The 25,360-nt window shown below is 37.1% G+C and overlaps 2 protein-coding genes across 14 annotated transcripts; one reads left to right on the top strand and one right to left on the bottom strand.

The window, feature by feature from the left end:
* Positions 1-2,570: 2,570 nt before the first annotated feature.
* Positions 2,571-12,894, bottom strand: HNRNPA2B1 (heterogeneous nuclear ribonucleoprotein A2/B1). Of its 10 annotated transcripts, none has more exons than XR_005652725.1 (13): positions 12,680-12,887; positions 9,794-9,829; positions 9,586-9,696; positions 9,255-9,401; positions 8,738-8,948; positions 8,494-8,595; positions 8,340-8,420; positions 7,612-7,674; positions 6,224-6,343; positions 5,857-5,979; positions 5,121-5,203; positions 3,700-3,772; positions 2,571-3,091 (listed from the first exon to the last, which is right to left on the bottom strand). XR_005652725.1 is itself a non-coding variant. In XM_039862577.1 (12 exons), exons 1-11 carry the CDS (start codon positions 12,683-12,685, stop codon positions 5,142-5,144), a joined length of 1,062 nt encoding a protein of 353 aa, XP_039718511.1. In that variant the 5' UTR covers positions 12,686-12,887; the 3' UTR covers positions 2,571-3,091; positions 5,121-5,141. The 10 variants fall into 10 exon arrangements, 5 of the variants coding, with proteins under 5 accessions (XP_039718511.1, XP_039718510.1, XP_039718513.1 ...); XR_005652724.1 differs by having other exon boundaries at positions 3,637-3,772; XR_005652728.1 differs by lacking the exon at positions 6,224-6,343 and having other exon boundaries at positions 3,637-3,772; positions 12,680-12,894.
* CBX3 (chromobox 3) lies at positions 12,692-24,693 on the top strand. 4 transcript variants are annotated; one of them, XM_039862582.1, is made up of 6 exons: positions 12,692-12,984; positions 13,499-13,708; positions 17,959-18,101; positions 20,161-20,323; positions 22,901-22,995; positions 23,354-24,693. In XM_039862582.1, exons 1-6 carry the CDS (start codon positions 12,730-12,732, stop codon positions 23,478-23,480), a joined length of 993 nt encoding a protein of 330 aa, XP_039718516.1. In that variant the 5' UTR covers positions 12,692-12,729; the 3' UTR covers positions 23,481-24,693. The 4 variants fall into 4 exon arrangements, with proteins under 4 accessions (XP_039718516.1, XP_039718518.1, XP_039718517.1 ...); XM_039862584.1 differs by lacking the exon at positions 12,692-12,984 and adding an exon at positions 15,088-15,139 and having other exon boundaries at positions 13,595-13,708; XM_039862583.1 differs by lacking the exons at positions 12,692-12,984; positions 13,499-13,708 and adding exons at positions 13,829-13,984; positions 15,088-15,139.
* The last annotated feature ends 667 nt before the right edge of the window (positions 24,694-25,360 follow it).

Genomic DNA, 25,360 nt, shown 5'->3' on the forward strand with positions numbered 1-25,360 from the left:
CTTGTCAGCTCCACAAACCCTTGAAAATAAAGACCGCAATGAAATGCAAACATCAAACTGACAAGGGGAAAGAAGTACCTGGAGAGCTGGGACTGAAGTTCAAAAATGAACAGTTTAGGCCTGGAAGGTATTTGGTGCACTGTAACCAAAGACCAATGAGTCAAACCTATAGTTTCCTAACAAAAATGAAACTGGATTCAGAATGGGTCAAATTTAAGCTGCCTACTCTGTCACTGATAATTCAATCTTAGTGATGGAAATCTCAAGGTTTGAGTCTGGACTCTTAAGAAACTGATACACAAAGGCTGACTAAACTGTTTTACTAGCTCAGTCTTAACATGCAGGTTATCCTGCAATCTAGATAAGAAATCTGGTCTGTTCAGCTGCAGGTTTTAGTAATTTTCAGAGGCCAAGCTCTGATTGAAGCTATATATATTTTACCATTTGCTGAACCAAGCTTTTCATTTATCTGACCCATTCCTTAATAGTTAAACCAGACTTCAATTAATCTGAACATAGAACCTACAGCCATGCCACCCTGAACAAGCCCAATCCCATCTGATCCCAGAAGCTAAGCAGGTCTGGGCCTGGTCAGCACTTGGGTGGGACACCACCTAAGACCACGTGCTGTAGGTGTAAAGGGACTGTAAACTGACAAGGTCCTTGCAATCTGAGAGGTCAACCAAGGGTTGCCTCGCCAAAAAACCCCCTATAAACATGAATAAGCAATTAAGATGAGCTGAGAAATCAGCACATGGTTTATGGGAAAAGTAACCACATAACGAGAAATGTATTCCCAAGTATTTGGAACAAAGTCTAAAAACAAAGGGACCATTAAGATTCGTTTGCTCTTACACAGCTATTTGCAGTTAGTCCTTGGCCTCCCTGAGGCACCTTTTCCTCTTCTGAATTTTCCAGTGGACTGGCCCAAACCTAAAATTCCATTTTTAATTTTTCTCAACATGACTATTAACTTCCTGTTAACTATAGGAAATTATTCCTTAACTTACTCCAATGTAAAATGTGTTGAAAAAGATATGGCCCAGGATCTCTGACAGGCTAAACATGTGGTTCTTTCAAAGCCAAATCCAGTTCAGCACCGACCTATAGTAGCCCGATTTCCGGATTGAAGCAAACCTTCCCAACAAAAAATGTCAGCCTGTATTCATGGTAGCAGATATACCCATCTTTATATGGCTGGATCATCCTTTTGCTTTCTTGGGTAATCCACTTACCACACCAGTTTAACTATTTAGCAAAAACCTATTAAACACAAGTACTAAATAGTGGTGACAGTATTTTATGAGGTTTATCAACTATCTGGGAACATTAAATCAGGAATGTCTTTTTTTTTAGATATTCCAAGATTAGTGTTTATCTTCCAAAGTCATTGCCCATTTTTGAACCAAGTGAGGCACGGTTAAAGTCTCCCTAATTACTAAAATTAGCTCGATAATTGAAACATTTAGCACAAAATTGTTAGGATCACCTTTACAGGCCAACCTAACTTGTATTTACACCACACTGGGTTACTGAAAACCTTACATGGCAATAAATCAAGTTTTCATAAGAAAAATGTGAGAACCAGCCCCCAATGATGCTTGCCTCTTGGTCATCACACAACATCACCCCATATAGGGTGACTTCCAAACAAGCCATATTTGGGGGCTTCTTGGATAGATCACCTATAGGGTATGGAAATAGCCAAAATGAACTTGCCAGCTACCATTTTGGATGTAAATTTTCCAGTCGTGGTCAAGTTACCTGCCACCTATCCTGAGCTTCAGCCAGAATTACACAGCTAAACTGCTTTAAACTTGAACCACAAATACTGAGGGCGCAAATTTACTGTTGGTCTAAAACTGCTGATAATGTGTTACGCAGCAATAAGGGTAAAGCTTGAGATGAAAACATAAGAAGCGTCCTGTATTCAAAGTTATTCCTTTTATAACAGTGTAGGGTCATACAAAAAGTACCTTAAACCTCAAGATGAAAATCAACAGCAATACACAGGTAATATGTTTCACCATTACCAGATGAAAATTTTCCCTACTTGGGCTGTGTAAGAATTACATACTTTCAGATTTTATCATGTTGATTTACCTTGTTCAAAGTTAATTTTATTTGTAGAGCTAGGTACTTTTTGAAGCCAGTAGTCTCACATGCGTTAGATGGATACAGCTATTAGCTCATCTTCTGTTAGCCATTAGTTTGACTTACCTGTGACATACCTCATATCAAAACCAAAAGAAATTGTAGGTAAAACAAATCAACCTTAACTATATCATGTTGTTCATGTTTTCATTATTTCAGGTAAATGGCCAAGTAAGTCACCGTTAAATTTTATCCATCATACTTAACCCTTTAAAAAGCCAGATACGCAGTGTATAATACAAGAGAATTGACCACTGAGAAACTAGAATGACAGGTTATCTCGTGCGTTTGCATACCCACTTAATTTGGACCACTTATAGCTGGTTACAATCCATTAATGTTTAAACACGCCAACCAGCAATATTCAACATAGAATGTAAAGCCAGAAAACTATAGCAGTATTCAAACGCTGAATATACAGTGTATAAAGAATGGCATTTTTTATTAGGGACTGCCAATAATGTCCACAATGCTTTTCTCATCTCTCAATATTGGAAAATGGCAATATGCACAGCTTTGTGAAACTGCTTTATATATCTAGGGGATGGCAATCCTTTAGACAACTGAATGTTTGTAGTACAAGATTCACACATTTTATGTGTAAACATTACACCAAGTATTTGGATACAAAAGTATTTATTTTATAAACTTAGTATTTAAAATAGAATTTTGATCTGTCTACTCACAAAACCTAATTTAAAACATGATACATTTATCTGATGATGTAACTTTCACAAACAATACTCGTAATTGTTTTATATCAAGAACCTGTACTAAATGACTTTTTTTTAATCAGAAAACGTTTCCCTTTAATCTTAAAGAGTGCTTTTTAAATGAAGGCACCAAGAACTATTTTCAGATGGTACAGAATTTCTTATTTCTTGAAGACTCTGTGGTTGACCACTTCTTCATTAGTTACCTGCAGCAAGACACCTTCCTGCCAAAGGAAAAAAAAAGTATCTGAAGAAGTTTATCATGTTTGTCCAAAAAACCTAAATAACTTCAGTGGTGGTCTTAGGATCAAAGAAGACTCACTGGTGTATACAGTAGAATATGCCCTGATTATCACATTCCTGAAAAGGCAATAAAGCCCGGCAATCAAACTGATGACATTAAGAAATGAATTTCAGCAGCCAACCTAAATCTCTCCTATAAAGTAGGGAACTGGGAAGGAATTACCACATGTATACCCATGTATTTAATACTGAATATATATACATAAGAGAACTCATAATGTAGACTGACACTTTATTCGAAAGTATAAACCTGTCTGAAAATATATTCAACCATTTTTCCCTACCTTCTCCTTAGCCTGATCCTGATAATCATGAAAAGCTAAAACCATATCAAAGAACAAAATGTCTTTATTAATAAAACCCCCAGTTCACTTCAAAATGCTTGAACCAAGAAATGTGAATACACAAGAGTGTAACGATGGGAAATTTCATGATTTATTGAACTTGCAGCCTAACTTTTACCTACCATTTTACTACCAACACCACTGAAGGAACCAAGAAAAGCTTTATTAATGATCACTTGGCTTGCCTCAGCTGTTGAAATGAAGCACTTTACAGTCTTTATGGCAGCAGAATATACTTGTCCACGGTTCATATCAATGCTAAAATTCCAGCAGGGAAAAAAATGATATGTTAAGCACCTGAATCTTCATAGAGGGGGAGGGGGTGGGAAAGAAGGAAAAAGGGAAAAAACAACCAAAATAATTTAAATGACAGATTGGAAAACAAGGGTGTATAAAATTATTCTCTTGAGTTTATAAATTGTTAAACTCAATTTTACAGCTATGTTAAACTACATAAGAACCACTATACTGAAAGACCATTGAAGAGTATTAGTTTTATCTTTTGGGGAGGAAAATTAAGAAAGAAAAAGTAAATGAGATCTTACCTAAAGAAGTTTAACTGAAGCTTAGAACTATTTTGCTCTACACCCTCAGCTTTCGTTGGCATCCTTATAAACTACTGTAGTTAAAGCTTTGTAGAAACAGCACAGTTTTTTAAGACTGGCTGAACTTAGTAGCCGTCAAGTTTTCTTGTACTAGACCTGTATCCCTGAAGAGTACCTCGCTGGGGTTATTTCCTTTCCTTGCATTGAAGAAGCAGCATCTAAAAGATCTAAAAAGGTGTTTCTCCTTGCAGAGATATCCCTTAAGTTATCTAGATAATTTAATCCTGATGAATTGCAGACAACACACTTATATCTGACCAGCATTTATCTTACACAAATATAACAGCTTTGCAATGGACCTTAATTATACTACCCACTCCTTAACTTATTTAAAATAAAAAGTCTATAATTACACAATTTCCTTTAGAATTATTTTATTAAATCATAAATGTACAACAGCTTCTTAACTCTACACACGCACTTAAATTTTTAAAGGAAAACGTTATGTCTTATTACACCATGATCCTGGCTAATAGCTTTTCAAAACTTTGAGAAAAATCTTAAAAAAGGTTTCACATGTCACCTGAAACTTACAAATTTAACATTATCAAAGAAGGAATGCTTCTACACTCTTACAAAGACCACTAGAAAGAAACAACAATTAAAAAGCTAAGAAACTGTCTCAAAGGCATTTTTTACAATCCTTCCTCCACAGTAAGGTAATGTTATTAAATAATCCAATCCATTCACAAAATGGCTCTCTGCATCTGCTCTGGTGTCTTCTGCCATATCACTGCATACTTATGCATGACTGAGATAAGAGTTTCCTTAACATTGTTATTTCGATAACCTGAAGCTGTTCTGTTACCTCTGGGCTCTCATCCTCTCCTATTTATACAGTGAAGCCTGTTTCAACAGAAGTAAAGAGTAAAAAAAAAATAGGTTATGAAATTATCCATCTAACCAGATTTTAAGGAAAGATAACATGATCCTAAAAAGCTTTTACTCCTGGCCGCTAGGTCTCCCCAAGGTAATAATAATGTAAACTTAAAAGTACTTACCCATGGCAAATAGGAAGAAGCTTAATATCGGCTTCTCCCTCCATAACCCCCACTTCCTCCACTTCCTCCAGGACCATAGTTTCCTAAAATGTAAAAAGACAAAGCAAACTTACTTTGATTTCTCATGATTAGCCTAATGCTATAGCTGATCATACTGTATACCCATATACTCTTTAAGATCCTACCCACTATTCCTAATTACCCTAATTAACTTGGGAAATAAACTATCCAGATTCATAGATAATTTTTTTTTTAAATTTGAAAACATTTTCCTAATGCTATTCTTTTAGAAGGTTTTTGGGAATCAGAGTTAAGGAATTAAAAACAGTAACTGGAGGCATAAGAAATCTATTTAGTCCTAGTAAAAACTTTCTCAATAAAAAATAGTTTGAACGAAGATTATTTAACTAAATTAACTTTCAAAGGCAACTCAAGTTTATACACCACTTTGCAATGCGCTCAGCAACTGACTCTTAAATAGCCGGAAAAAAAGACCTCCCCATGTGAAATACCTAAACTGCTTTCCCAACTCCTGTTTTACACCACGCTATCCCACCATCCATCACACCAAGCACTCAAAAGCTGACATTATAATTGAAATATTTTGACAAAAACTTTTTCAGTAACCCTATATATGATGGAAATATTATCAAACAACCAGCACGTTCTCTTCCATTTCAAATTGACTGATCCTTTTTCTTTCAATTACACAAAATTGAGAAATCTAACCAATTACCTCCACCATATGGTCCTCCCATGTTCCTGCTACCACCAAAATTTCCACTCTTCATTGGCCCATAGTTAGAAGGTTGCTGGTTGTAATTTCCAAAATCATTATAATTTCCACTTCCATAATTTCCTGTAAAAAAAAATTGAAATATGCGTTTTGCATAACAAACCTCAGAATAATCAAACATTAAACCAGAGATACATGCTAAATATTTAGGACAAATTTCCCACAAAAACAAATGAGAATAAATGCAAAACGCCTATCTACAATTCTATGATTAAGGCAACTACTGACATTGAAATGAAAAAAATTTGTTAAAAGTCATTAATTCCACTCCAAATTCCCACATAAAGGTTGCAGGTGAATTTATTACCTCCTCCATAGTTGTCATAACCACCTCCGTAGCCCCCACCCTGGTTGCCATATCCAGGTCCTCCACCACCATATCCTCCTCTTCCTCCTCCATAACCAGGGCTACCTCCAAAATTGCCACCTATTATAAAATAAGCCTTTAAGTAATTACTTAATATTTTCAATGCCATTTGAACTGTCTTATTACACCCAATTCCAGCTTTCCAAAACACATTTTTTACAAGTAAAATATTTGTTCTATGAAATCTCTAATAGCCTCAAGGGCAGAACAGAATATCCCTCAAACATTTAGGGGTGGGGAGTACCTACCCACAACCAACTGGTAAAACCTTTATAGAAATACCCATAATGTCACAGCTCTACTCTAAAACTTAAGATATTAAGAGTTCCCTTGATGGCATCCTGAAAATACTATTTATGTTTTGTTAAGAATGTGAGGGCGAATAAGGTATAAGATAATGCAACGAAGTAGAACCACCATATCCTCCTTACTGGTCCAGAAGATTAAAATTCCCAGCTCCTGTTTCCCTGTAAATTATGTCTCTTAAATAATATACTTACTACCCTTCTCCTGAGTAGAAATGGGGAGGGGGGAGACCTGAAATTAACAAACTTACAGATAATTCAAAAACTTATATTGGTAGTTAATCTCACATTATAAGAACTAATCTTTCTCATAAAACAAAATAAATATTCGAATTTCAGAGCAAAACTGGGAAGTGAGATGTACAAGTACCTTAGTTATGCTTAATGAGTGGCAAAATTAGGTCTATTGCTAGCTCAGTTTTAAATGTCTGACAATTATCAGCAGACATCAACCTTTTCTTTATTCTAATAAAACATATACCTAAATATACCACTAGGTATATATAACAGTGGCTCTCTCAACCTTAGCTAAATCCAGAAAAGCACCCTTGCGTATTTTGAGAAAGTTCCTTTGGTGACTCTTGGGAAGTTATTCTGGGAAACACATCCATCTTGTTAAAGACTAAGACAACACAATTGTTCTTACATATATGCCCCTTACATGTTGACCATAGTCATATCCAATGTTCCAAACTTTTCCAGGAAAATACAATAAAATTTTAATATATTTATGTCCAATTCTTACGATTGAAAAAGAGGATACTACAATGGTATCTTTAAATTCTCATTTAAAATCCAACCAAAGATTTTACGAACTATACTGATCACCTACAAATATTCTCCTTCCTAAGCTATATAAAAGCTGTGAATGATAAAAACCAAATAACTATATTATCACCACCTTAGCTCTTTACAAAGAGTAAAATGTAAAATGCTAAGAAAAAATTCACATAAACGTTAAATTGGACAAACATACAAATGATTAAATCTTTTAAGTCATGTAAACCAACTGTAGAAACTGACCTCCAGGTCCTCCTCCATACCCATTATAGCCATCCCCAAATCCACGACCACTTCCATAGCCATCTGTTAGGAACAGGAAAAATAAGATTATGATTATACACTGTTCACCCTATTCCATTAATCTTCCTTTCCACCACATTCTCTATTAGTATCTATAGTTGATTATTAGGCACCATCTCCCTTCATGCTGACACTGGTGTTACTTTATTCTTATAGATAAACACACACTAGTGTGTAATTAAATCTATTAACATAGCTGGCCTAACTTGGGGATTTAGACTTGGCAAGCCTCAATTTAAAAGACTGCATTTATCTGCACATATGAAACACATGAATAACGAATAGCGGCCCAAGTTTATCAATTGGCACCTTATTACTTCAAATATCAACTGAAACTTAAAAAATTTAAGACTTAGACCTTTTAAAGTCATAAGTAAGGCATCTGGGTTCATTCACTATTCAGTACTTTGCAACCTGACTAACTTTTTGAAAAAGAGAAGACATAAAAGAATATCTCCAAGTGATTGTCCTTGCTTAATTATTGGTTGTTTTTAACTATTACCTCTTGCTAACCAAATCAAAATAACCCATCAGAATACAACCTAAAGTCTTACAAATAACTTCTTAAAATTAGGTTGGAGTCCCTAATTCTAATTAAATATGAATCACAGCTTTTAATCAAAGAACATTCACAGTTCTAACATTCAGAACTTGAACTATGAACTTACCAGATCCTCCTCTAAAGTTACTTCCTGGTCCTGGTCCAAAATTTCCACCGCCACCACGAGAATCTCCAAAACCGAAGTTGCCTAAAATAAATGCCCTGTTAATATAAAACACTTACAACAAATAAATTTTAAGAATAAATAAAATGACAGTTACCTCCTCTTCCACTTCTAGAACTTTGAACTTCCTGCATCTCTTGTCTAGACAAAGCCTTTCTTACTTCTGCATTGTGACCATTGATGGTATGGTATTTCTGCACTGTAATGAAAAGTTCAGACTTCATTAAAGCAGTATTCTAAATTATAACTTACGAAGTTTACCTTTTAATAAAATTACAAGTGTAAACATACTCAAATGTTAATCTAAGAAAGAGCCACACACCCCGTGCTTAGACACTTACACACAATCTTATCCACAGGATCATGGTCATCAAAAGTAACAAATCCAAAGCCTCTTTTCTTTCCAGACTGCCTATCAGTAATAATCTCAATGGTATCAATTTTTCCATATTCCTCAAAGTAATCTCTAAGATGATGTTCCTCAGTATCTTCTTTAATCCCACCAACAAACAGCTTCTTCACAGTTACATGAGCCCCTGGCTTTCCAGATTCCTGTAGCAGTGGGAGGGAGAAAAGTTATCCCAACAGAAAAAACCACAAATGATCGAAAGCACACTATTTCTATATACCATAAATGGCTTCTATACAACAAAATACCAGGTGAAACAATAGCTTATAAGAACCCAGTCTTTTGAACAATAAATTAGTCTAGGAAAAACTACAGAAACCCACCATAGCTTTGTAAGGAAAAAACCTCACATTAAAAAGAACTAATTAAGTTCTTTCAAAAATTACACGCTAATCTTTGATGGAACAAAAAAAATTTTCGTTTATTATACAAAGTTATATTATGCTCACCTCTCTTGCAACAGCACGTTTTGGCTCAACCACTCTCCCATCAATCGAATGAGGTCTTGCAGCCATGGCAGCATCGACCTCAGCCATGGATGAAAAAGTTACAAAACCAAATCCTCTCGATCTTTTGCTTGCAGGATCTCTCATTACCTTTAAAATCAAAGGGGAAACTTTAGCATTTAATCTAATTACTTGCACTTTGAACTAAGAACATGAATAGCATTTTACAATGAACATGAATTTTAAAGTGATTTTCTCCAGGAGTCACAAGGTTTTAAACAAAGACCAACACTTGAAAGAATATTATCTGTAGGCATTTTTATATTTAACATACCACACAGTCCGTAAGTTTCCCCCATTGCTCGTAGTAGTTCCTCAAACTTTCTTCTGTGGTTTCAAAGCTCAAGCCACCAATAAAGAGTTTACGAAACTGTTCCTTTTCTCTCTGCAAAGGAAAACACCATTTCAATTTTTATTTACATTTTCTCTTTGTATGCAGGAAATTAAATTCTTAAATATAAGGTGACCTGCTGGCAGAGTACCTTTTTCCTCTCCAAAGGAACAGTTTCTAAAGTTTTCTGGAGGGAAGAAAAAAACTTACATCAAATTTAAACCATATGTTAAACTGTATATTAGTTGTGTTACACCAAAAAATTGCCTCAGATGAACTACACACGTTTCAAAGTCATCAATACTTGATTCTAAACCTACTTGACATTTCAAATAAATTTAATACTTCTTAATTTAAAAAGCTTTCTAAAGAGAAAGCAAATCTATTCCCTGGTCACTGAAGGTTTAAAAGATTATCAGAATTTGCATTCAATTCTATATCCTAGAACAGAAAAGTTAACTTTTAAATATCCAGTTTAAATACTTTTAATATAAAAATTGCTGGTAAATTTTTACATTATAAATTATTTATAATCCTTAGTTTTACAGTCCAGTTTCTGAAAAGTGACAGATTTCTTTCCCTTCATTGCTCCCTCTGGTGGAGGTTCTAGTATATCGCAATCAACACCTAGGTAAGGAATGTTCTCCCTCCATGTACCAAAACGCTACTCACAACGAGTAAAAATTCAGTCAACATATGTATCAATAGTCTTTAAATTTTGCCTCCATTCTGACCCAGACCGACTCATTTCTATGACCAACTAAAGCTTATCTAAATCTTTTAAAAAGTCTTAATGTTTTTTGTGGGCATTCTCGATTTTGATATTTAGGTCAACAATACATAAACTGATTGGGGTAACAACCATGAAACCAGTAAAATACACTCACTGTAATCATCTCACTTTTCAAAAACCATAAAAAAATGTTTAAATGACCACTGACTACATTTACACTTCACCAATTCGTTAAAAAGAAAAAAATGCTCAAATGCATTGAACTTAATGGCCGTCCCGCAAAACTATACAGCATAAGTGTCTAATTTTACAAGGAAAAAGGAACAAGCCTGGGCCGAAATCTTTTAATCCCTAATAAACCAACGAGCAAATATGCTGCATTAATATGCTCACTACCAGTCCTGTATTTGGAGCTGTCAAGTTAAAGGACTGGTCATTATACTTGGTTTTCAGAAGACTAGGTTAAAAATTAAAAATATTCAGAAACAAAAATAGGTCTAAAGTCCAGAACCAACTGCTATAAATGTATAATACAAATTAAAAGATTAAGAGTAATTTTTGGTACACACAAAATTTTATTCCCAGCAAATAGCATTACAGCTCTCAACCCATTCTAAGGTTTGTCCTCCCAATCACGATATGTTCGACCTTATAAAAGAGGTAAAAAGCAGTTCAGAGATTTTTTGCATGATTAACTGTTTTCAGGAATCTGAAAAAATTTAGGTTAACAAATGATCAAACTTGCTCCTGATAACAATCTAACAAAATGGTTATTACTTGGCATATTGGTATTGGGACTGCTTCTTCATGCTGTATAGTTGGTAAAGTCTTTTAAAACCCAAATGAAAGATTTTAGAAAGTACAACTACAACAGTTTCTACAAGTCACTAACAAAAGGCAAAAACTCATTACTTACCTCATCTCCAAACTTACCCGGTGTCCACTATCGATTACAAAGTTATTTTATAAGCGTGCTTTAACGGTCAAAGAAAATACCCAGGTAGACCCCCTTCGCTTGAGCCCTTATTCTTATCAACGTAATGATCAACCATGATTATAGACATAAATGAGAACAGCAAGTCAAATACACTGAGGCCCACTCCAAAGCAATGTTGTATATAACAAAACACGCAGTGAACGACAGCCGTTTCAAACAAGTCTAAGCATAAAGTTATTTTTATTTCACTTGCTTCAATTTCTACCTAATCATTCCGCGCGGCCTTTACCAGTAAAATTAAAATTTCCATTAAGATTACTTAAGATACGAAAAAAACTCTACAAAAAAAGAATCCTTCAAGAAAATAAAGAATTCTGAAACGAATACTCCCATAACCTCCTTCCCCACTGCCACCCACATGGTCCTAACTAGTTTGATAGCTCCAAATTGTCATTTTTTATTTCTAAACTTTACTGCGAGACAACTGCCTTTTTAGTCACCGCAGACGCAGGTAAAAACCGTTACACAAAAAAAAAACAAGGGTTGGAAAATAAAATATTTTCTTTGTACTCTGGCTCGCCTTAAAACTGCCCCCAGACCCTAGAGGTCGCTTTACCGCCTCTAAAGCCAGGCGAACCAAGCATGTCGTCGTCCCACCCCTCCCCCCCGCCCGCTCTTCGCTGTGGCTTCTGAACGCAATGGCGCCATTTCATCGAGGGGGAAGGAGAGCGCCGCTCATGAGGTGCGCAGGGCTTTTAAAGACCCGAGCTCATAAACCACTCGGAATCCTCCTCAAAACAGCATGAAATCAGCCCAAGAAGAAAAAAAGAAAGCTAACCACTTCTGCTCTTTGATAGAGAAGTCAAACTAGCAGGTTTCAGTCAGTTAAAAGAAAAACGCGGCGAGGAAGGAGAGTAATGAAAATGGCGGCCGCCAAATCCGGTTCCCTGGAGAGGGGGAGGGGAAGCTCCGCAGCCTCGCTCCCGGGGACCCGAAGCCCGCCGAAACGCTCACACGCGGGGACGCGGGGGCCCCCAAACCAGCCGGCTTTAAAAAGAAAATAGGAATTCCCGCCTCCGCGCCCCACTTTCACTCAAGCGGGGCAGTAGCCGCCATGTGGAAGATCCCCATCCCCCACCCCCAGCAAAGGGAAATGGCGCCGGGAGGCTCAGGGTGGAGAAGCTGCTGTATGAACAGGCCTCCGCTGACGACCCGGGCCCTCTTCAAAAAACCCCCCGAGACCGACCGCTTCTAAAGTGGCCTAATTTCATTGCCGCTCTCCCACGAGGCGGGTGGCCGACTTCCACCGAGGCGCCAACGGCCTCGCCATGCCCTCTCCAATAACTCATTGATTTCAAACCCGTTACCTCCATCGCGGACTCAGTCGCTTCAGCCCGATTTCCCGCAGCCGAGCGAGATGAGAGAGATCTCCGCGGTCGAACACGAACCGGACTCGTCCTGGCGCTGTAGTGAGAACTGCCGCCGCTGGAGAAACAACACCGCTAGGAGAACCTCCGCACAGCAAGCCGGCGCTGCTGCTACTGCCGCTAGAGCCGCTGCTGCCGCTTTTCTAGAACCTTCCCCCCAACTAACGCGTCTTTACGTCAGGCCGTTGCGTAAACGCCCTAACCGCCGCCAATGGCGGGAACGCTCTACGCCCTCCCTACGCCAAGTACGTACTCCTCCCTCCCATATTGATAGGGTTAGTGCTTGACGTCACTTGCGTAAATGGCATCCGTGAATTGCGTAAGGCTCGAGTCCCGCGTATTCCCCTCTCTTGGAATTGAGTCCAGCCCCCGCCTTAGCGCAGGGCAGGTGAGAAACGGTCGCGCAGTTTGAAATTAATGCTGTGAGGTGGAGCTTAATCCACGGCTCAGAAGTCCAGCCCCCTCTGCTCAGGAGGTGGTCCCTGCAGTTTTGCCTTTGAAAATCCCCCCGACCTCAAGTTCTCCTGCCATCAAAATCTGTTGCTTACCCCGAATTATTCCCTCACCCTTTCCCCCGCTGAACACAGTCTCGGCCCCTTCCGGGAACACCCGAAGCAATTTCTAGTCAAATTACACTTCACGCTCCGCCGACCTAACTCTGACCAACATCTTTGGGGTCCAGCCCTCCGGCTCAGGAAAGGTTTCTGGAGAGAATGGGCCTAAAGAGGAACTCGTTCTTATTTCTCGATTCTTCCCCAGCTAAGTTTTACTTCACACACACCCCCCGCCCCCGCCAACGTTTGGAGGCACCCACCCCCAGAAGCGAGGAGGTGGGCGGAGCCCGATTTTGGCGCCAGCGCGGCTGCTGCAAAGCAGAAACGCCTCCAGCGGGAAGACTCTGGTCACCGTCCTCACCCCTCCTTCCCTCTCCCTCCCCTCCGGGGACCACCAGGCGCCACCCCGCGAACGGTGAGTGCTACTGTCGCCGCCCCCTCCCCCCGGGTCCAGACGCGGGCTCCCGGCGGGCACAGCGCGACCCGCGGCCCCTCCCCCCCGCCGGGCGCGCGCCCGCCCGCCCCGCCTCTCACGGCCGCCCGGCGTGGGCGGTGCCAACCCCCTCTCCCGCGGCCGCGGCCCCGCGCGCAGCTCCCCGGCCCCCTCCCCTTCGGATGTGGCTCGAGCTGAAGGCGCGCAGGGCCGGAGACGCAGCAGACGGGAGACCCGGAGCAGCTCGGAGGCGGTGAAGTCGGTGTCTTTCTTTCTCTCTAGTGATCACTCGGAGGTGGTGCTTAAGATGCGCCCCAGAGAATCCCCCAGTTCCCCGCTCCCACCCTTCCCCACCCGACCCCAAAGGCGGGGAGCTGTGGGTAAGGATCGGAGAGGCGAGCGGAGACCCCGCCGCGGGCCTGGCGCTGGGCCGGAGCCTGTAGTTTGTTGGGCGGATGAGACTGTCCTTAAGCGGGTAGAGAGCTTTGGCGACAGCAGCCTTGTTGCTAGACAAAGCGCATTTCCTCCCCTCCCCCATGCCCGATCAAGACGAGGGGCCCTCCTTCGCCTCCCGGGCTCGATCGGCGACTGAGGCCTCCAGGGAAGGCGCATTCTCCCGCATCAGCGCGACCTGGTGGCGCGCGCGGCCCGCTGTCCGGAGGCTGCGGCAGGCGCTCCGTTACGTGGCCGCCGCCGGGCGGGGGAGGCGCGGGCCCCGTGGCGCAGTGCCCTTGAACCCCCGCGCCGCGGCCTTTGTTTCTCCCCGCGATGAGCTGACCACGAGGCCTGAGCTCCCGGGTGGGGGGGGGCGGGGCCTGGGGCTTTGGAGGAGCAGATGGATCTGCAAAGGAGGTGATTGGTTTTTAAAAGTGGCACCAAGCATCTTGCTGTGTTTTTCCTTTAGTTTTTTAACTAGTGACTGGAAAGAGGGAGGGTTTCCAAGAATAAACCAAGTTGGATTACCTAGCGACTCCAGACACGTAAGAGGTCTAAAGAAAAAATTCACGGCAGTTTACTTTTCTGATTTTGAACCAAACATTTGGCCATTTTTAAAGAAATGCTGAATACGGTATAAATGGGATTTGAATTAGAAAAAAATTTGTCTATTTTCTGCCCTGTAAAGCTGTCTCGGATACCAACGTCCTCAGTAAGGTTTTCGAGACCCACTTGGTTAGGACACTGATATATTCTCAGGCACATAGCAGTAATGACGAATAGGAGCTTAACTCTGCTTATGTATGGATTTGTATACATGTTTGATAACGGGTTACATAGGTGGGGATTGAAATCCAAACTAAACGTGTTTAGCTACCTTTTTTGTATCATGCAAACTTCCTTTTAACTGTCATGCATTTTTCTAGTAATAGCTCTTCAAGTCTGCAATAAAAAATGGCCTCCAATAAAACCACATTGGTAAGTTAATGAAAACCTAAAATATGTAAGGATCTAACTCAAAAGTTTTTCCCAAAAATTACAACTTTGCATCTTGGTGGTTGAGAAATTTACATCCACTTACATTCTGCAGTTCTCTCCCTTCCCAATGTTATAAGGAGAACTAGGGACAAAAATGAAATTACATTGCAATACTTATTGACTTGGCTTATTAGTGTGTTAATTCAATTATAGCCTAATCTTGGGAGAGTAGCACAAGTATGAATGTTACCAAGTATATTTATTTTGAAATAAAAAATACACAAATTTACATAACAGTTAAATCCAAATTGATTGGTACAGTATTTACATGAATCACTATGTACTGAATTCTAGAGAAATCAAGTTTATTTTTAGTATTGCCCAATTTAATGAACAGATACCTTATACACTTACATTGGGGCAAAAGTCATTGAATCTTTCAAATCACGTTGGTTATTTTGTCATTTCAACAATCATTCTAAAAATATAGAAAGTCCTTAAATTTAAATTATTGCGGGTTTTTTTTAATACACAGAATTTCACATATATCCTGGAAGGGGAGAGAGTAGATAATCTGGAACTTCTGAGCAGTTAATTTTTTTTTCTCTCCAGTAGTTTATTAAACCGAAAGTTTGCATTCTTATGCTTCATTAAAAGTTCTGCAAATGTGTAAAGACATACATGTAGTCAGCCATGTCAAGTTACAAGTTTTTTAAAAAGCACTGGAATATTTAAATAAAAGTCACAAAATTCAAAGTTATGGTTCCCACAGTATTTAATACATCGCATTAATGATAATTGCAAGCATATAAAGGTGAGTGGTAACATCTAAATAAAACATTTGGTTTTGCTTTGTACAATCTCACTTTGGATTTCATGCTAAAAAGCACAAGTTGTTTTTTTTTTATTTGTGCCATTATTAAATTGCACATTTAAATGAAATAATCTGGGAAACATTGAAATATAAAGCCTCTCTGGCGAGTCTGTGACACAAATGATTCTCTTCAAAGCCATCAATGCAAAAAGCACAAAGCATCTTCTGTGCCCCCTTCAGGATTGAACTGTCTTTTGGATTCCAGAATCAGTAAACCAAAGTATATAATTGAATTGGCTTTACAGTCATCTGTGTCCAAATAGTGGCTGAGAAAAGAACTACCTGTGCCTAATGCTTTGAGGATAAATATACTAAAAAGCAAATATTGAAATTAATTGCTTTTGTACACAAGTATTTTAATCTAACTTTTTATTTTAAAATAGTGTCAGATGTGTGCCATAACTTAAATGCAAAAGTAGGTGAGTTTTCCTTTTAAAAAAATAGCACTTGAAGTTAGCTTAAGAATGCTATTATAGTAAATACTTCATTTTTTTATACTTTTTTTTTTTAGGGTTTATCCTTTTAATTTTCTGTGTTTTTGTCATTTTTATTCTGTTAACCTCTTACCTTCATGGACATAGCACTTTTGTTAATCATTTAGGATGAGTATCTGATAAGCTTTTGTCCACACCAGTATTTCTCACTCTTCCCACTGCTATTCTTACCTTCCTTATACTATACAGAAGCAGAAAGCTGTCTGACAGGTTGCAGTATCCAAGTATTTTAACTAGTGAAAATTGTAAAGCTTGACTTGGCAATGGTATCCAACAAAGTCAGACATTTGCTGCATCTTTTTAAAATTTCCAGAGTTCTTTTATTTCTTATATATGTATGCACATACCTTTAATGATTACATGGTTTTATTGTCCTTTTGCAATCTTATGGCATTGCTGTTACCTTTTTCTGCTTGTATGCTCTGTTTGGGGATGACTTTGGTGACTACACAATTAAGATTTTTTTTTAATAGTACCTGCTTTAGGATGAAATGATAATGAAATAAGCATAACATTTGGGATTCCCCACCTTAGTCTCTTCTAATTGACCAGTTTGATTTTTACTTAACATCCATTTTTAGTCCTTTTGTAACAAATCTGAGTTATTGGAAAATAGCTGGTTGAGCTTGGACTCCTGCTTTTCTCAAATATAGTTTTTTACAATTAAAAAAACTAAGTTAAAACTTGTTCAAAGTGAATTTTGTTGTCTACCAGTTTAGACTCTTACGAAACCAAAAGGATAGGATTTTTTCACAGAATTAAAATGATCCAGCATTTTGGCTTCTTGAAATGACAGCATTATAGATTTGTTCTACATGGACAGTAATATTAACCAGCAGAGATTATGGAAAAATAGTCTTTCTTTTTTTTTTTTTTTTACCTATTCATGGTTTCCTTCGTTGATCCTGCTATTGATATCAGGATTCTGAACTATGTTTTTATTTTTATTCTTAACAGTTACCTTTTTTCTATATTGAGATTTCTAACATTGTGTTTGAATCGGCAAAGCAGGTATTATGTTTAGGAACTAGTTTTAACAGGTCTATGGTTCAATTAGTAAGACCTGTCACTGCTACTTATTCTCTTCTGTGTCATTCTCTAATACTTTCTAGTTGTGGCTGTGTTGTCATTAAAATGAATAAAAAATCTAAAAAAGTTGGTGTTGTAGATAGACCACGTGCAAATAAGACAACAGTATTTTTTACATAATGTTTTCCATTGTATTATTTCAATGATGGGTGGCGGGTGATGAGTTTAAGCTAAGCCAACAGAATTAAGCATTCCTTTATTTTATTACTTGTTGACTTTTATCTTTTCAGGAGGTGTCTATCCTGGGATAAAAAAAGTAAAAATTTATAGATGTCTAATGCAACAATAACATAAGCAATTTAGTATTTTAAACGTACTCAAAAATAAAATAGAAAAGATGTTTAATTCCCTTTCGTTTTTAGCAAAAAATGGGAAAGAAGCAAAATGGAAAAAGTAAAAAAGTCGAAGAGGCAGAGCCTGAAGAATTTGTGGTGGAAAAAGTACTGGACCGACGCGTCGTGAATGGGAAGGTGGAATATTTCCTAAAGTGGAAGGGGTTCACAGAGTAAGAAACCTCAATGCTTTTATTATGTATTTAATTGCATTTATGTGACATTTTAAATTGTTTTTAGCTTAAAGTCTTTTTTCAGTTTTCTAATAGGTTTCTTTAAATTTAAAGATATCTTTAATCTAAGGTAGCTCGTTTGAGATCTGTTTAAAAAGAACCAGTCTTTAACCTACAGTTGGCAACCAAGCAGAGTTCAGACTAGTTGATTACCTTGGAGAGTCAAATTTATAGAATTAGTAGAATTTATTGGGTAATACATTTTAATGTAGTTATATATTGCTCTAATTAGAATATCTAATCTACATTGTTTCCCTACATACAGAAGGCAGTAAAAGACAGAACTTCTATAACACAGACCAGTGGGTCTTTAACAGGAGTGCTCGTTATGATCCGGTCTTATACTAAGCTTACTATATCTTAATCTCTAAGAAGTAGAGTTTGAGCATTTTTTATGCTCTCTGGTTCCTCTTGTTCCTTGTTACTAATTGTTCTCATAACCATTCTATAACGTTAGCTGTCTTGTGAATAACTTATATGCAGAAATTATACTCTTATGTTTATAATGTGCTAATCTGCTGGGATTATTCTGCCTTACACCACAAAAACAGCAAAGCTCCACAGATGGCAACTATTGAAAATGGATAGGGAGGGATCGACAAAAATTTCTGAGTATGGTGGAGATGGGGAGTATGATGCTCAAATAATTAGGCTTCAGATATCTGTTACCTACGACTTCCCCCACCACTCAATTAGATTGAACCAGTTTGCCAAAGAATTGCTAACCTTCATGTGGTATTCAGTTGATTTTTGTTGTTGCTAGTTGGTTGGTTTTTTATCACATGAGACAGTAAAAGCTGTCTTTATGTCCTACCTATTAAAACTTTAGGACTTTAACTCCTTTTCTCCTTTTTTTCTCCCCAAACTTAAGGCCACTAGTATGATTAAGAGAACTCACTATGTTCAGTGTAATGTATTAGGTAATATAGAAAGCTCTAATGAAAATAACACTACTGGATGGATGGAGGCTTCACTTCAGCTCTTTTGTCTGCCACCCTTTAATATAGGTTTGCCAATTTTGGATCTCACAATATCAACAGACCAAGTTCTAACCAGCAGTTAACAGCAGCTTTCCCAGCACCTCTAAAATGATTAGTCATTTTATCTTGTGTAAAGGCTGTTTGGATCTGAGCACACAAAGTTAGTAAGCCTATCACTAATGAAGGATGATCTTACTTTCACATTTGGTAATTGATATTTATTTTCTTTACAGCCTTTCTGAAAAATACATGGGAGTGGTCATCTCAGTCTTATATCAGAGTTTGGCAAATTTTTTCCCTAAAGACAGTACAGTAAATAAATAGGCTTTGTGGTTCATAGGTCTCTACAAATGTAGTACAAAGCAACAATAGTCAATATGTTAAACAAATGAGCATGGCTGTGTTCTGATAACACTGTGTTTGTGGGCCCTGAAATAGGAATTTTATAATTTTCATTTTGAAATTTTCTCAACCAATTAAAAATGTAAAAAATATTCTTACTATAAAAGGTGGGATTCAACTTTTGAGTCGCCAGCATCAGTTTTATATCATTTCCCAATTTGAGCACTGAGCAGAAATTGAAAGTAATGTCACATGTTTGAAAATGCCTCAAAACTATGTTTTAAAACATAGTATTAGAGGCCCCAACCAAAGGCATATTCCGATTGCCCTGGTAACGTAATTTGGGGATGGGAATCCACATTTTAAAAAAGCTGTTTCAGGGAAATTCTGAAGTGTATTTTCTCTATAACTTGGAAAAATATTAACTCTAATTCTGCTAGAGTCAGGTTCAGTTAACTTAGAGGTGATAATAGCAGATTTCCCCCTTAGGTAGGGTAGGGGCTGTGAAAGAAGACACAAAGAGAAGTATGATCAGGTTGTTTCAAAAGAACGTGAGGGATAAGGAGGAAATGGTTACCATCTGTAGTACAGAGAACTTTTTCAGATATGAAATGGATCTGAATTATGGTGATGAATCATGTTTAATACAATGAACCTTTTTTTTTAACTGAACACAGTGCTGACAATACTTGGGAACCTGAAGAAAATTTAGATTGTCCAGAGTTAATTGAAGCATTTCTAAATTCTCAAAAAGCTGGTAAAGAAAAAGATGGTACAAAAAGAAAATCTTTATCCGACAGTGAGTCTGATGATAGCAAATCAAAGAAGAAAAGAGATGCTGTAAGTATAAAATATTACCCACTAAACTGACTTTTTGTAAAAGGTTGATTGCTTGATTTTTTAAATATTTTTAGGATACTTTAAAAGCCTTTTCTAAATGCTTGATATTTGAGACAATACTTGGGAAAAAGGATAGGCATGGTTTTAGCTTATATTTTATAAATGTACAGTTAAGTGCTTATACCACTTAAAGTGGTGTGCTAGTGTTATTTTGGGTGATTCATGGATATGGTCCCCAATCACACAATTTTCTGTGATCCAAGACTAGCAGTCGTAAGTACAAAGAAAACTATCATTGCATGATAGAAATCTCTTGTAATACAGCAAAAACAATCCACATAGCACTTCCCGATTGTAGATAATTAGTGGCGTTGACCACCAGGGAAGTACTTTGGCATGTGATATTTGTATCATCAAAGTATTGACAAACAATATGTTGATTTTGAAGTATATAGTCTTTGATAATACATTGTTTTTATGTTTTATCGGCATGAATTGAGTCAGTTGGTTTATTCACTACATGTGTATTTTGATCTGGTCTTTGCTTCACTGGTGTCTCTGTGGCTTTGGGCAAATCTCATAACGCCTTGCTTCCACCCTCAACTTCAAAACAAATTATACTTGACCTGCCTACTGGCCTAGAATGGCAATTTGGGAAAGGGTCTTTGTCCTGAATTAGTAGGCTTGGGGAATAAACATACAATAGAGATATTGATTGATAATGTCTTTGAATTTAAAATTTGATCATTTGAACTAGATGGCAAGTACTTTTACAGATAGTCCATTAAATCTTCATGACATCTCTGTTAAGATTATAGGTATTATCCCCATTTTACAGATGAGAAACAGGTTGGCTACAAATTTGGTTCTGGATGCTTTAGCAGCCAAAGCAAAACAGTGTTAAGAATCAGTATACAGTAATCCCTTCATATCCATGGTTTCAGTTACCTGTGGTCAACTGAGGTCTGAAAATACTAAATTTCCCCAACCTTTGACATTGTCTGTTCCTGACATCCAGCCATCGACATCATCGTGGCTCAATGATCCAGGATCACCGGAAACAGATGATCCTCCTTCTGAGGTATCATCAGAAGGTCAATAGTAGCCTGATGCTACATCACAATGCCTACGTCTTTCATCTCATCACATAGGCATTTTATCTCACATCACAAAATATTTTGAGAGAGACACCATATTCATGTAACTTATATATTGTTGTAATTGTTCTATAATTAGTTTATCTCTTACTGTGCCCAGTTTATAAGTTAAACTTTATTATAGGTATGTATGTATAGGGAAAAAAAATTTTAGGGTTTAGTGCTATCTGCAGTTTCAGGCATTCACTGGGGGTCTTGGAATGTATACTCTGCAGATAGGGGGGCCTGCTGTACATAATTTAAAAGTCAGCCACATGCTCAACTGAAGCAATAACAATAGTTATTGAGTTATCCTGTATTTAGCCCTTACATTGTGCCAAGGAGTATTCTAAATAATAACTTAATTTGCATTTCAGATACTGTGAAATGTCTGAGAGATAGTGTAATTATTCCTATTTTATAGATAGGAATAAAATAGGAACGACAAAGAGGTTAACTTGCCCAGAGCCACACAGCTAGTAAAGGTTAGAACCATCGTTCTAACCACCCCAGGTAATCTGACTCCAGAGCCTTGGATATTGATGTAGAAGGCCAGTAGGGAGAAAGGATTTGCTGATCTAACCAGTACTTAAATTTTTTTAGTCTCCAGAACATTATTGAGGGTAACAAATAACTTTTGTTTATATGGGTTCTACCTATCAATAACTGTAGTAGTTAAAATAGAAATTTCTAAGATATTTGTGTATTGAGCTAAGAATGGCAAAACCTGTTTTATTCAAACTTTTCATGAAAAAGTGTGAAGAATGGCATTTTACAGTTTTGCAAATCTTTCCAGTGTCTGGGCTTAATAGAAGACACTTTGTATTTGATTTGTTGTGTTGTGTTTGGTGAAAGTATATGAAGGTAATCTAAAGTCACATACATGAAAAGAGGGAACCTTACAGATAATAGGCACTCCCAAAAGATCCCAGGGATTCCCGGGAGTCCTAAAAGACCATACTTTGAGAATTGCTGGTTTATACTAAGTATTTTATAAGGTTTTCTGTAATTCAAATTGATTATAATACTGATTAGTCTGAGTTTTAAAGTTTTTACTATTTTATTGTTTGTGTTTTTGCATGTGCTTTAAATTTGTGGGTAATTTAGACTAATTCCTGAAAGTAATTTGAAATGTTAGTTTTCAAAGATTTATAATTATTAATTGATTACAGTTACCAGAAATAAAGAGATTAATTTGTCTCTTATGATTCAGAATACTTTTAGATATTCAGGTTTGTTTTTTTCTGCATTTAAGGTTAACGGAAATTAAGATGTGTTGTAGTACTAAATATGGGCTCTGCTTTAGTCATTTCTGTTTCACTATTAGAAGGTTTTTATTTAAAAGCTACATATGAAGAAAAATTGGAACTTAATATATTCGTTTGCTGTTTGGAAAAATGAATGGAAACGTTCATGTAGTAATCATTTAACCTCTCAACAGGCTGACAAACCAAGAGGCTTTGCCAGAGGTCTTGATCCTGAACGAATAATTGGTGCCACAGACAGCAGTGGAGAATTAATGTTCCTCATGAAGTGGTAAGTGTATGGGCGATGGCTGTTAACGTTATAAAGTACAAATTGATGGGCATGTTTTTTAAAAATTTGTGAGGCTTCATCTAGAAAAGGTTTTATAAATAGTTTCCATCATGGAGAATAATCTGCTGAAAGGATGATTCTAGTTACTTTTGCTAATGATATTTCAAAGCAAAGACTGGCAAACTGGCCTGTTTTATAAAATGAACTTTTATTGGAATACCAGCACAAGTGGCACATAACCCTCCTAAAGCACTTAAGTAACCTTTGGTTAAATTAAGATTTCTTAAATGAACAATGCTCAGTTAACAAAAAGGGTTAAGACTATTAACTGAATTTTTTTTCTTTTTCCTCACAACAGGAAAGATTCAGATGAGGCAGATTTGGTGCTGGCAAAAGAGGCAAATATGAAGTGTCCTCAAATTGTAATTGCTTTTTATGAAGAGAGACTAACTTGGCATTCTTGTCCGGAAGACGAAGCCCAATAATTGTTTGCATTGCTTTTTATATATATTTATATATATATATAAAATCTGGGTCTTGGTTTTTTGATTTATTAGTGTGAAGAAATAACTACATTCTAATGAAAATCAAGTTTGACATGTTTGTTTTGAAGTAGTATTGGGGGAGTTGTTAGGGGGTGGTTTTGCATCTATAACACTGGTTACTTTGAACAAAAGCTTTCTGTAGTTGCTTTCTTTATCAGAAAAGAATATTTGATACCATGGTATACTTTTTCCTCTGCATTAGAAAAGTCTTTCTAAATGTTAGGGGAAATCTCCATTGTCATTACTCAGTCAGAATTTGAGTTTAACTCATGTATGCCTAGGAGGGATCATCCTGGGTTTTATTTTATTTGGGGATTTTTGGTGTGTATACATACAACATATGTAAACGGTTTTCTTTCTTTTTTTTTCTTTTTCTTTTTCTTTTTCTTTTTTCTTTTTTAAACATTTACCAAAACAAAAACAACATTTCACGACCATGGATTAAGTCCACTTTTCTGGAATGTCATCATTTTCAGCAACCTGAGAAACAAATCACTTCAAGTTAAATTGAAATTTCCCCCAAAGCTTTAACCTTTGAAATTAAATAGATAATTTGTAATTAATTGGGCAATTTAAATATGATAAGCAGTTAAAATTGGACAATTTAAAAGCAGCCCTATCAGACTCCATATCTGCAATCATATAAATTCAAATTTAATTTGCAAAACCCCCCTTTTAAAAGGAAATTTTGTCACTACCAACCTCCCACCTAAATGAGAAAACTAGGCAAATCCTGGTGTGTTTTAATTAGGCAAGAAGACTTATTTAAAGGTTCCTCCTAGTGAACCATTCCTTTAAAAAATATTGAAATCCTTGTGCTATATTGACTAAAAGGTCAGGATTCATGGAATGTGTATAAGACTTTGTTCATGGAACGAAGGGTAGAGATGGTTAGAGACTTGGCAGTTTAGGACCTGCTGGAATAAATGGGTGAACAAACTTTTGTAATCTAAACTCTTGACCTGCATGTTTTTCTTTATCCCAGCTCATTCCTTACATGTAAGCTCAATCTCAGTATTTGGGTTACTGGTTCAGCAGAAGCCAGGAAAAAACAATAACTTTGTAGTAATGAGAATATTATCCAGCTGTATATTGTTTACTTTATTGTAAATACTGGTAAACAGTGGTCAATAAATAGTTTTATATTCCTTTATGTGAGCCGACTTTTTCTTTATCTAATTGTCTTTAAAATAAGAGTGTAAATACCCACACATATGTCCACAAAAATATTTTCTTGTGAGGCATTTGCTTCATTAAAGTATTTTGTTACTTAGAATCTACTTTGTTAAAAGTGCTATTTGAAAAAACGTATTCTGATAGGACTGATTCTGCTGTGCTAGACATTTCTACTAATTTCCAAAATCTACACAGAGAAAGGGAAATCATTTCACAACATGTACGTTGAGTTATATTGTATATGTCAATTCTACCTCATTTTAAAAAAGGAAGCCGTATCTATGCTGTTTGTTTTCTCTTTAGAGATCTAGCACTGCTCAACAATGGGTTTTTAGATGATACAGACCTGTTCATATCAGAAATTAATGCCCCTACCTTAAACTTCAGTAAGGGCATTTCTGGAAACAATTTTATTATCACTTACTGTGTTGTATTAGTTTCTTATTGGTGATGTGGAAAATTGCTACAAACTGAATTGCTTAAAACAGTACAAAATTATTGTCTTAACAGTTTTGAAGGTCAGAAGTCCAAAATCAGCCTCACTGGGCTATAGTCAAGATGAAGTGTATATGTGTGAGGCGCTTAGAACAGTGCTTTATTTTTAGTAGTCAACATGCATTTATTGCTTCAAATAGGGGCTGTTG

The sequence above is a fragment of the Pteropus medius genome, unplaced genomic scaffold (assembly GCF_902729225.1).
Source record: "Pteropus medius unplaced genomic scaffold, Ma_sr-lr_union100, whole genome shotgun sequence".
NCBI classification, from domain to species: domain Eukaryota; kingdom Metazoa; phylum Chordata; class Mammalia; order Chiroptera; family Pteropodidae; genus Pteropus; species Pteropus medius.